Source organism: Caretta caretta, chromosome 26 (genome assembly GCF_965140235.1).
Source record: "Caretta caretta isolate rCarCar2 chromosome 26, rCarCar1.hap1, whole genome shotgun sequence".
In the NCBI taxonomy this organism is placed as follows: Eukaryota; Metazoa; Chordata; order Testudines; family Cheloniidae; genus Caretta; species Caretta caretta.
This window is the reverse complement of record NC_134231.1, coordinates 14,218,200-14,229,742: the sequence shown is the minus strand read 5'-3', so window position 1 is coordinate 14,229,742 and position 11,543 is coordinate 14,218,200. Positions and strand designations below refer to the sequence as shown.

General features: G+C 69.7%; 1 protein-coding gene across 2 annotated transcripts in view; it reads right to left on the bottom strand.

The window, feature by feature from the left end:
- Nucleotides 1–220: 220 nt before the first annotated feature.
- AEBP1 (AE binding protein 1) overlaps nt 221–11,543 on the bottom strand; it is a 40,282-nt gene continuing 28,959 nt past the window's right edge. For both annotated transcript variants that reach the window (XM_048829365.2, XM_048829366.2), the window contains 15 exons: nt 11,216–11,305; nt 10,651–10,743; nt 10,086–10,160; nt 9,515–9,624; nt 9,278–9,417; nt 5,976–6,060; nt 5,576–5,720; nt 4,980–5,068; nt 4,197–4,320; nt 3,667–3,863; nt 3,186–3,365; nt 2,599–2,941; nt 1,953–2,092; nt 1,771–1,870; nt 221–1,275 (listed from right to left, as the gene is read on the bottom strand). In XM_048829365.2, the coding sequence (XP_048685322.2) occupies nt 716–1,275; nt 1,771–1,870; nt 1,953–2,092; nt 2,599–2,941; nt 3,186–3,365; nt 3,667–3,863; nt 4,197–4,320; nt 4,980–5,068; nt 5,576–5,720; nt 5,976–6,060; nt 9,278–9,417; nt 9,515–9,624; nt 10,086–10,160; nt 10,651–10,743; nt 11,216–11,305 (2,471 nt within the window). In that variant the 3' untranslated portion in view covers nt 221–715. The remainder of the gene's footprint in view (nt 1,276–1,770; nt 1,871–1,952; nt 2,093–2,598; nt 2,942–3,185; nt 3,366–3,666; nt 3,864–4,196; nt 4,321–4,979; nt 5,069–5,575; nt 5,721–5,975; nt 6,061–9,277; nt 9,418–9,514; nt 9,625–10,085; nt 10,161–10,650; nt 10,744–11,215; nt 11,306–11,543) is intronic.

The following is an 11,543-nucleotide window of genomic DNA, read 5'->3' as shown; positions in this document are numbered from 1 at the left end:
CTTCACCACCCTGGGACACAGGCACGAGTCCGGGTCCCTGGCAGGGGGGTCTGCTGCGCCCCACCACCAGCAGGCCTGGGGCAGGTGAGGTGTCTGCAGCCTCACGGACGGGGCTCTTGCTGCGGGCACACTCGGCTCTCTCCCCGTGGCTCAGCCAAGCCATCCTCCCCCTTCACCCCAAGCCGCCCCCTGCAAGGCAAGAGAAGACAAAGCTGGCACCTTTACCAACGTAGCTGGATTTATTCGTGTAACAGGAACCGCGTGGAGGAACCCAGCTGCCCGTGGGGCTGTATTGCCCCTGCCTCCTGGGCCCTGCCCTGGAGAGGGTCCCAGCTCCCCCTGCTGGGCGGTGCAGAGGTACAGGGTGGGTCCCACACCAACCCTCCCTGAGCCTGGCCAGCTGCTGGGGCTACCCGGTCTCAAGGGGATCCCGTCGTTTCCTGCCCAGGAGGGTCAAGCATCCCCATGCCCAGCCCCTTGCGGGCAGCTACGTATCCCTGGACTCCTAGAAAGCAGCATGGTGAGCCTGGCATGGAAGCAGGAGGCCGGTGGGGGTGAGTGCTGGGGCGACAGCAGGCTGCCCGGAGCCGCGGGTCTCTAGAAGCCGATGACGGTGCCTGCGGCCGCAGAAAGGGCGGCTGGCCGCGGGCAGAGAGCTGGCCGCTGGGCGCTAGCATCTGGGTTGGGCCTTAGGCAGCAGCGAGCGGAGCGCCTCCTAATCGCCAAAGTTCACGGTGTAGGTCTCCGCCGTGGTCAGGGGCTGCAGGGTCCCTGTGCCCACCTCCCAGGCCCCCGTCTCCGTTTCCGTCTCCGTCACCGTCTCCAGCTCGGTATAGGTCTCGGTCTCCCAGGTGGCAGCAGTGGGCGGCGGCTGGCTCCAGGGGGCGAAGGTGGTGCTGCTGAAGGCGAAGGGGAGGGAGGTGGCGGGGGCCGTGGGGGGGGGCCCGCCGTGGGGGGTGGTGGTGGCGTTCAGCATCCGCTGGCGCATCTGTTGGCGGAGCCGCATCCGCTGGCGGAGCCGCTGGCGGAGCCGCAGGCGTTCGCGGGGCGTCATGGGCCGCCCGGGCGGGATGCGCCGGATGGGCCGGTTCCCGTTCATGGCCATGATCTCCCGGATGCGCTTCCAGTTGGAGCGCGAGAGGACGAAGTTGCACTGCGTGGCGCCGATGTCGTACAGGACGTTGCAGGTTTTGACGCTGGGGTTGTAGCCCTCGGCCCTGGCCACCACGCGGTACTCGCCCGGGTTCAGGATGCGCCAGTAATCCCCGCCGCTGGCTGCGAGGGCATGAGGGGAGGGGGTGAGCGGAGCGCGTGGGGCAGGGGTTTGCCCAGCACCTCGCAGGGTTGTCAGCGCCCTTCTGGAAAGAGGCTTAGCCTGGATGCCCCCTCTGCTTGCCCCGGGCCCTTTCAGAGGTGTGCCCATGGGTCAGGGCCCCCCTGCCACTGAGAGCCGGGCACCTCCAGCCTTGGCTGCTGGAGGGGGGCTGGCCAGCTCGGGGACACTTACGGCTGCTGCAGGATCCCTGCCGGGTGTGTGCTGTGGGGTCAGGGCACAGGCTGGGTGCCCTTCGGCGGAGCGGGAGAACAGCACCATTGCCGGCTGGGTAATGGGGGGGAGGGAACAGCACCCAGCGTGGGGGTGGGGAGGTTGGGGGCGCGTGGGGGTGGGGAGGCTGGGTGGCTGGGGGGGAGGGAACAGCACCTGTTGCGGGTGGGGGAGAGGTTGGGGCACCAGGGACCCGCCGCGGGGAGCAGGAGATGTGGCCGTACCTGTTTTCATGTTGTGGTTGATTCCTCCCACGATGATGGTGGCGTTGGCAATGGGGTCCCCCTGCTGGTCCGTCACCACCCCCTTAATGCCCCGATGCACCTGCCGGGGGAAAGGCTGTTAGCCCAGGGCTGCTGCAGGGCCCCCCCACCCGGACCCCCTGCTTCAGTCCCCCCCGGCCCACCTGCTCCATGAAGGTGAGCAGCGACTCCTTGTTGTTCTCCCACTCCTGCTGCAGCTCGCCGGCGTGGGGGAACTTGTCGCAGCCCAGGTACACGGAGAGCTCCAGGCAGTTGGTGTGCAGGTAGCTGAAGTCGTTCATGCCTGGCCCGGCAGAGAAAGGGGGACGGGCTGTCAGCACTGGCCGGGGAAGGGCTGGAGCCCTCCTGTGCCGCGTGGGGGGGGGATCGTTCCCCTCCTGAGGGGTCGGCAGGGGCCCTGGGGCAGGCAGCATGGCCGCAGTGATGCCAGCCTCTGGGGCGTGCCCCCTTGAGCCGAGGGAGCACCTGGCCTGGGTGAAGCAGGCCAGAGCGGTGGGAATGGCGCTGAGAAAGACCAGCTCAGCGATTCCCGCCTGCCAGCACTGCCTGTGGTGGGGGCTGGACCCCCAGGGAGTTCCGGGGGGGGGGGGCATTGCAGACAAAGCTCTGGAGGGGGTGAGGCTAGAGTGGCCTAGGGGGCACCCAGCTGAGGGGCCAGCACAATGGAGGCTGGGGGGGTGTGCCCCTTCCCAAAGGGAGCCCTGTCTGTCCTAGTTCCCCCCCGCCCCGGCACCTCTGCCAGGCAGGTGTTTGCTGCGGCATTACCCCCCCACACACACCCCCACTCACTCCCGACTCGGGGGTGCCACTTGGCGCCGCTGACGATGCCCATGCCGTTGGTCATGTCCTGGGTGTGGCAGCCCCCGCGGAAGGTCTCGGTCATGCTGAGGTGAGCCGAGGCGTAGGAGATGGCCAGCCAGCGGAAGATGGCGTGGTCGGGGGTCTCCTGTGCCTCCAGGTTCTCGTCCTCGTAGTCGTCCGGCGTGCGTGCCACCGCCCCCTCTCCCTCGGGGGGCGGCCGCGCCATGTCGTAGGGGTACGACACCAGCTTCTCCCCACCGTGGAAGTTGGCTCCCAGCACAAAGGGGGTCTTCTCCATCCAGGTGAGGATGGCACGCACCTCCACGGCCACCTGTGGGGGGGCACAGAGCCAGGGCAGGTGGGCACCTCCTGCCCCCAGGCAGAGCCACGCCTGCCTGCTCCCCGTGGCTAATCCCCACCCCATGAGGCAGCCGGGCATTGGCTGGCACCCTGCCCACTAGTTTCCCCGTAAATGCCATCACGGCGCTCCCTGCCATCGCCTTCCCCCCTAGCCCTGCGGGCAGGGTTCCCAGCCGCCCCACCCTCCTAGGAGCCAGGGCCCCCACGGCACTCACGTGGGCATCCTCGGCCAGGTAGTGCTCGGGGATGGGGATGTGGTGGTTGGGGACCCGGTGCGGGACCCACTTCCGCTCCTCGGCCGCCCACAGCACGCTGGCCAGGTCCGGGAAGTTCTCGAAGATGTCGTAGCCTTCCTCGTTCCAGTGGCCCAGCGCCCAGTTGCCCAGCTCCGAGCCCTGCGGAGAGGGGCACGATCCACTCAGTAGCACGCCCCCCCCGGCAGCTGGCACCAGCCCCACCCCCCCCACACACTGCCATGCCCCAAGGGCTGAGCGCGGCTTCCCCTGCCCCATTCCCTCACAGCAGGACCCTCCCCCATGCCGGATCACCCCTCCCCCCGCTTTCTGCCCCCCATGCCCAGCCCCCAGCAGGGTCCGCCCCCATGCCCAGCACCCAGCCACCCCACTGCATCGCCCCAAGGCACACCGCCAGGCTGAGGTCCCTGCTAACTGGGCCATGCCACGGGGGGTCTCTCACCGCCTGGCTGGCGATCTCGTAGCCGTCGGGGTTGAGGGAGGGCACGAGGTGGATGCGGGTCTCGGTCACCAGGCTGCGCACGCGCGGGTTCCCGTCCTGGTACTCCTTGCACAGGAACTGCATCAGCAGCAAGAGCAGCTCGCGGCCTAGCACCTCGTTGCCGTGCAGCCCGGCCGTGTAGCGGAACTCGGGCTCCCCTGCGGGGAGAGGGCGCGGGGTCAGGGCGATGCCCGCCAGCCCCGGGTGCCCGCAGAGCCGGGCCCAGCGCACCAGGTCCAGGGGAGCCGCAGGCCGGACAGACGCCGCGTCCCTCCGCCCCGCGCAGGGAGAGACGCCCTCCGATCCCGGGGGCGGGGGGCCACGCTGGGGGCTGGCAGGGCAAGACGCCCAGGAGCAGCTCCTGGCCCCTTGCTGGCCTGGTGCTTTGCTGCATGGAAATCCCCAGGCTGGCGGTGGCTAACGTAGGAGGGGTCTGCCTGCCCCGTTGCCCATGCCCCGGCGGGCCAACCCCAGCCCAGGCCCCGCCTCACCCCGCTCATGCTCCCCCGGCTTGTCCGAGATCTCCATGGCGTAGATCTTCAGGCCGCGGGAACTCTTGCCAATGTTGTAGATGCGCGTGATGCTGGGGCACTCTTCGTTCACCACCTTCATGAGCTGCAGGGAGCAGGGAGGCATTAGAGGGGCCAGGCCTGCCCGCCCCGCCTGCCAACCCCGGGTGGCTCCAGGGAGGGGACGGAGAGGCCCTTAGTGGGGAGTCCATGCTGCCAACAAGGCAAGGGGGCGCAGGGCGGGGCTGAATTGCCCTCCCATGAGGGGAATAAAGGCCGGGGAGCCGCTGCTGTTGGGACGCACAGTGGGGCTGGCAGCGGGCGCCCCAAGAGGCTCGTGGAATCAGCTGACGTCACCCAGGCTGGCGCCAGGCAGCTCTGGCCCCCGGCTGCTGGCTGTGAGCAGAGCTGGGGCGGGAGAGGAGCCAGGGTCGATCCTCGCTGTCAGCCGAACGCCGGGGAGGCCAGTCCCTGGCAATGACTCTGCCGGGAGGGGCCGAGATGCCGGGGACACGGGGCCGGCTGTAGCACTGGGAAATGCTGCAGAGAGGGGGCCGGGGCCTAATGCGGCAGGAGGCCAGGGCAGCACGAACCCCCCCAGAGGGGTCAGGGGGTTCCCTGGAAACACCCCAGGAACTGGGTGCTGTCCTGCGGGACCAGCAGCGGGCAGAGACTCCGGGCCAGTGCAATGCGCATGGAATGGCTGTGAATGCCACGCCGGGGGGTGAACCCGCACCCCCGTCCCCAGGGGGGTCGCACACGCACCTGCCTCATGTCCTTGTAGCTGTGGTGGCGGAAGTCCAGGTTGTCGGTGGACGTCACCTCGTTCTGCTGGCTGTAATAGCTGCTGACGGCTGGGGAAGGGGCAGAGCCTCTGGTCAGACCCGCGGCCGTGACCCGCCCGCCCAGAGCCTGGGAGCGAGGGGCTCGGCGCGGGCTGGGGGCAGAGGGGGCCCAGCGCTGCAGGGGCCACGAGGCGGGGACCCTGGCGCCCGGGAGGGGCCGTGCTGTGACGGAGGCTCTCGGGCAGGTGGTGCGGTGGAGAGCCCCTCGCAGCAAGCTGCCCCAGCCAGCTGGTGAGCTCAGCACGCTGGCATTGCCAAGGGCTCTGGTGTGGGATCTGTCCAGGTGGGCTCAGCCAGGGCAGGACCCTCCCAGTGCTGGTCCGGGTCCCCAGAGTCCCTGCCACCAGGGGGTGGGGGGTTGAGCTGGGGGCTGCAGGACCTAGAGCCCCCCAGCAGCAGCCTGGCCATGCAGGGCTCTCAGGTCTGTTCTGCCCCCGCCATCGGGTCCCTCCTGCCCCAGCGGCCAGGCCCCGCGCAGCTCCCCAGAGCCGCCTCCCGCCCGGGGCCGGCTCTTACTGGAGAGGGGGCAGCCCAGCACCTCCAGCCGCATGCACAGGCTCCCGTTCCAGATCTGCGGGTACACCCGGATGAAGCGCGCGACCACGGGCTCCGGGAACTCGGTCAGCACCGGCGTGTCCTTGTCCACGTTGCCGTGGAAGAGCTGCAGGGAGAGGCCCGATAGGCAGCGTCAGGGGTGGCACACACGGCCCCTGGGGTCAGGCAAAGGAGGCGGGTGCCGGGCAACCCCGCCCCCCCACGCTCTGCCAGTGCCCCCCAATCCCGACCCCCAGCCCCAGACACATGCCGGAGTTACAGCCGCTGTGCCCCAGACACGGTGGAGGCCGCCTGGGGGGGGGTGAGGGCAGGGCTGGGGGGGCAGACAGGAGCCCCCGGCGGGGGCGGGGGGGGTCCGTACCATCTCCTCGTAGCCGTTGGAGTACATCACCCAGTTCTGGCTGTCGTTGCTGAAGCCCACGTAGAAGGCGGTGACAAAATCATCGCTGGGGAGACAAGAGCGCGGGGGGGACTCAGCACCCCGGGGCAGCTGCGGGCAGCCACAGCCGGGGCAGGGAGTCTCTGGGCAGGGCGGGGGCAAGGACAGGGATCTTGGCCTCAGGACACAGCCAGGCAGCAGGAGTCAGGGCGGAATCGCAGCGTCAGAGCCCGCGCCCCCTACCCCAGCCCTGAGCCCCCTCCTGCGCCCAAACTCCCTCCCAGAGCCCGCACCCCTCAGCCTTCCTGCACCCCAACCCCCTACCCCAGCCCTGAGCCTCCTCCTGCACCCAAACTCCCTCCCAGAGCCTGCACCCCTCACCCCTTCTGCACCCGACCCCAGCCCTGAGCCCCCTCCTGCGCCCAAACTCCCTCCCAGAGCCTGCACCCCTCAGCCTTCCTGCACCCCAACCCCCTACCCCAGCCCTGAGCCTCCTCCTGCACCCAAACTCCCTCCCAGAGCCTGCACCCCTCACCCCTTCTGCACCCGACCCCAGCCCTGAGCCCCCTCCTGCGCCCAAACTCCCTCCCAGAGCCCGCACCCCTCACCCCTTCTGCACCCGACCCCAGCCCTGAGCCCCCTCCTGCGCCCAAACTCCCTCCCAGAGCCCGCACCCCTCACCCCTTCTGCACCCGACCCCAGCCCTGAGCCCCCTCCTGCGCCCAAACTCCCTCCCAGAGCCCGCACCCCTCACCCCTTCTGCACCCGACCCCAGCCCTGAGCCCCCTCCTGCGCCCAAACTCCCTCCCAGAGCCCGCACCCCTCACCCCTTCTGCACCCGACCCCAGCCCTGAGCCCCCTCCTGCGCCCAAACTCCCTCCCAGAGCCCGCACCCCTCACCCCTTCTGCACCCGACCCCAGCCCTGAGCCCCCTCCTGCTCCCAAACTCCCTCCCAGAGCCCGCACCCCTCACCCCTTCTGCACCCGACCCCAGCCCTGAGCCCCCTCCTGCACCCAAACTCCCTCCCAGAGCCCGCACCCCTCAGCCTTCCTGCACCCCAACCCCCTACCCCAGCCCTGAGCCTCCTCCTGCACCCAAACTCCCTCCCAGAGCCTGCACCCCTCACCCCTTCTGCACCCGACCCCAGCCCTGAGCCCCCTCCTGCTCCCAAACTCCCTCCCAGAGCCCGCACCCCCTCCCGCGCCCCCTACCCCAGCCCTGAGCCCCCTCCTGCGCCCAAACTCCCTCCCAGAGCCCGCACCCCTCACCCCTTCTGCACCCGACCCCAGCCCTGAGCCCCCTACCGCGCCCAAACTCCCTCCCAGAGCCCGCACCCCTCACCCCTTCTGCACCCGACCCCAGCCCTGAGCCCCCTACCGCGCCCAAACTCCCTCCCAGAGCCCGCACCCCTCACCCCTTCTGCACCCGACCCCAGCCCTGAGCCCCCTCCTGCTCCCAAACTCCCTCCCAGAGCCCGCACCCCTCAGCCTTCCTGCACCCCAACCCCCTACCCCAGCCCTGAGCCTCCTCCTGCGCCCAAACTCCCTCCCAGAGCCCGCACCCCTCACCCCTTCTGCACCCGACCCCAGCCCTGAGCCCCCTCCCGCGCCCAAACTCCCTCCCAGAGCCCGCACCCCTCACCCCTACCTCAGCCCTGAGCCCACTACCGCACCCAAACTCCCTCCCAGAGCCCGCACCCCTCAGCCTTCCTGCACCCCAACCCCCTACCCCAGCCCTGAGCCTCCTCCTGCACCCAAACTCTCTCCCAGAGCCCGCACCCCTCACCCCTTCTGCACCCGACCCCAGCCCTGAGCCCCCTCCTGCTCCCAAACTCCCTCCCAGAGCCCGCACCCCTCACCCCTTCTGCACCCGACCCCAGCCCTGAGCCCCCTCCTGCGCCCAAACTCCCTCCCAGAGCCCGCACCCCTCACCCCTTCTGCACCCGACCCCAGCCCTGAGCCCCCTCCTGCGCCCAAACTCCCTCCCAGAGCCCGCACCCCTCACCCCTTCTGCACCCGACCCCAGCCCTGAGCCCCCTCCTGCGCCCAAACTCCCTCCCAGAGCCCGCACCCCTCACCCCTTCTGCACCCGACCCCAGCCCTGAGCCCCCTACCGCGCCCAAACTCCCTCCCAGAGCCCGCACCCCTCACCCCTTCTGCACCCGACCCCAGCCCTGAGCCCCCTCCTGCGCCCAAACTCCCTCCCAGAGCCCGCACCCCTCACCCCTTCTGCACCCGACCCCAGCCCTGAGCCCCCTCCTGCGCCCAAACTCCCTCCCAGAGCCTGCACCCCTCACCCCTTCTGCACCCGACCCCAGCCCTGAGCCCCCTCCTGCGCCCAAACTCCCTCCCAGAGCCTGCACCCCTCACCCCTACCTCAGCCCTGAGCCCCCTACCGCACCCAAACTCCCTCCCAGAGCCCGCACCCCTCAGCCTTCCTGCACCCCAACCCCCTACCCCAGCCCTGAGCCTCCTCCTGCACCCAAACTCCCTGCCCCAGGCTCAGCCCCCTCCCTCACCCCGAACCCCTCAGCCCCAGCCCAGAGCCCATGACCCCTCCTGCACCCTAACCCCCTGCCCCAGCCAGGTGAAAGTGAGTGAGGGTAGGGGACAGCGAGCGATGGAGAGAGGGGAAATGGAGTGAGTGGGGCGAGGCCTCGGAGAAGGGGCGGGGCCTCAGGGCAGGGGGCGGGGCAAGGGTGTTTGGGTTTGTGTGATTAGACAGTTGGCAACCCTAGCCCGGCCCATACGTACTGGATCTGGGAGCCCCCCCCAGGGCACGGCCCGTACGTACTGGATCTGGGACACCCCCCCGGCCCGTACGTACTGGATCTGGAACACCCCCCCAGCCCGTACATACTGGATCTGGGAGCCCCCCCCAGGGCACGGCCCGTACGTACTGGATCTGGGACACCCCCCCGGCCCGTACGTACTGGATCTGGAACACCCCCCCAGCCCGTACATACTGGATCTGGGAGCCCCCCCCAGGGCACGGCCCGTACGTACTGGATCTGGGACACCCCCCCGGCCCGTACGTACTGGATCTGGGACACCCCCCCGGCCCGTACGTACTGGATCTGGGAGCCCCCCCCAGGGCCCGGCCCGTACGTACTGGATCTGGGACACCCCCCCGGCCCGTACGTACTGGATCTGGAACACCCCCCCAGCCCGTACATACTGGATCTGGGACACCCCCCCAGCCCGTACATACTGGATCTGGGAGCCCCCCCCAGGGCACGGCCCGTACGTACTGGATCTGGGACACCCCCCCGGCCCGTACGTACTGGATCTGGGAGTCCCGGCCCTGTGTGATGACCCCTGTGAATTTCGTGGTTCTCCTGGTGTCCACCTCAATCCAGTGAGCCCGGGTGTCGTCCTCGGCGCACCAGGCGCCGTCGAAGAAATCGTCCTCGTTGGAGCCGGCCTGGGAGGGGGCAGAGGGAGAGGGGAGAGGGCAGGGTCTGCCCTGAGGCCAATGGCAGGTGGGGGCACCCCGGGGCTGGGGGTGGGGCTGCTCCTACCTGCATGTTGAGCCGCCCGCGCTGAGCGCCCAGGCCGTGCCGGAGCATGGACGAGGCCAGGATCTGGTCGTCCTCGATGCGGTGGGACTCCATCCCGATGGGGGGGCACGCTGCAAGGCAGGGAGGGCAGCGCCCGCGTGACCCGGGGGGGGGGGGGACACTCGCTAGCCCAGCTCCCTGCCGGCCCCTGGGTTCGCCGGCTCAGTGCCACGCCCGCACACCCAGCTGCCCCCGGCCCAGGAGCGACCCCGCTGTGCCCGCTGCTGGTGACAGAGCTCTCCCTGCTCTCTGCCCCTTGCAGCTGGCGTGGCCCCTGCCGGGCAGCAGGTGCCAGTCAGGCCCTCGGGCCCAGTGTGGGCACCAACCCAGCAGAGGTGCTGAGGCTCGGGCAGCTTGGCTGCCAGGGGCCGTGCCCAGTTTCTGCATCTCCCAGCCCTGGGCAAACCGGCCTCACTCACCCTCCTGCCCCTTCATCATACCTGCCCCTTCTCTCCAAAGGGGGCACGTGGCTTTGACCCCCGCCCCCGCATGCCTGGCTGGCGGGCTGGGCCCCTGGCACAGGGTCACTCACTTGTTTTCTCCTCCGGGGGCGTCCATTCGTCCTCATCTGTTTCCCACTTCTTCCCTCCTGGCTTCTTCGGCTTCCCTGCAGGTGGTTGGGGTGGGGGGTTAGTGAGAGGCAGCGGGAGGATGCCGTGGCTGGGGCTGGGCCCCCTGCTCTGGGCAGGCACAGAGGGTGCCAGGAAGGGGCACGGAGAAGAGATGGGACAGGGGCCCATTGCCCTGCACCCCTTGGCAGCGTAGCAGGGCCAGAGCCGCCGAGGGGGAAGGGACTGGGAAGGGCAGAGGGGGTGGGGGTGGGGGGAACCGTGTGCGCGTTTCTCTAACTCAAGCCAGCCTGGCAAGAGCACCTGGAATTACCTAGGCAGGGCCAGGCTGGAGAGCGGGCCCCACTGTGGGTCCTGGGCACAGTGCTCCAGGGTCGGCTCCCGCCGAGAGTCCTGAGTACGGTGCCCCGGAGCTGGGCGGGATTCTGGGTGCGGTGCCCCGGAGCTGGGCGGGATTCTGGGTGCGGTGCCCCGGAGCTGGGCCCCAGCCAGGAGAGACGTGGTTCGGGGAGGCAGCTCCGCACTCACCTTTCCGCTCCTTGGTCTTCTCCTCCGCCCACTTGTCATCCTCCGTGTCCACCTCCTCCTCCTCCTTGCTGCTGCCGCCTTTCTTGGGCTTCCCTGGTCCAGGAGGGGAGAGGGGCAGGGTCAAGGTCAGTGTGGCCGAGGAGGGAGGGAGGGTTAGACCAGGCTGGTGGGTTCCTTCTGCCCCGGCCGCTTGAACACTGTGTCCCGGGGGATCCCTGGGGCAGCCAGCAGCACTGGCCAGCTGGGAGAAGGGAGCCCACATGGCCAGGGGTTTGCTCTACTGGGGAATGCATGCATGGTCAGCATATCTGGTCCCGCCCACAATTCACCTGGGCCCACCCCATGTCCCTGGCCCTGCCCACAATTCACCTGGGCCTGCCCCATGTTCCTGGCCCCTCCCACAATTCACCTGGCCCCGCCCCATGTCCCTGGCCCCTCCCACAATTCACCTGGCCCCGCCCCATGTGTCCAGACTCTCCCACAATGAATCTGGCCCTGCCCCATGTGCCCGGACCCTCCCCCTGTGTGCCCTGCCCCGCCCCATCGTGGGCAGCCCTCTCCTTACCTGGCTTGAGTCGCTCCTCGTCCGTTTCCATCTCGTCTTCACCCTCTTTCTTGCTGGGGAACTTCTTGGGCTGGGGCAGGCCGTATTCCACTGGGGGCGAGAGCGGGGCGCACTGAGGGGCCGGCCGGGTGACAGCACCCTGGGGGGACGCACACAGGGACGCTGCCTCTGAACGCAGCGGGAAGTGGGGGAGAACACGCCAGGGATCGGCCCTTCCGGGGATGCCACAGGACGTGGCACTGGGCCGGCGTGCACCCAGGCTGGGCCGTGTGGGCACGGGACATCCCTCCCCGCAGGACCTCAGCCCTGCCCAGAGTCACGGCCCCCC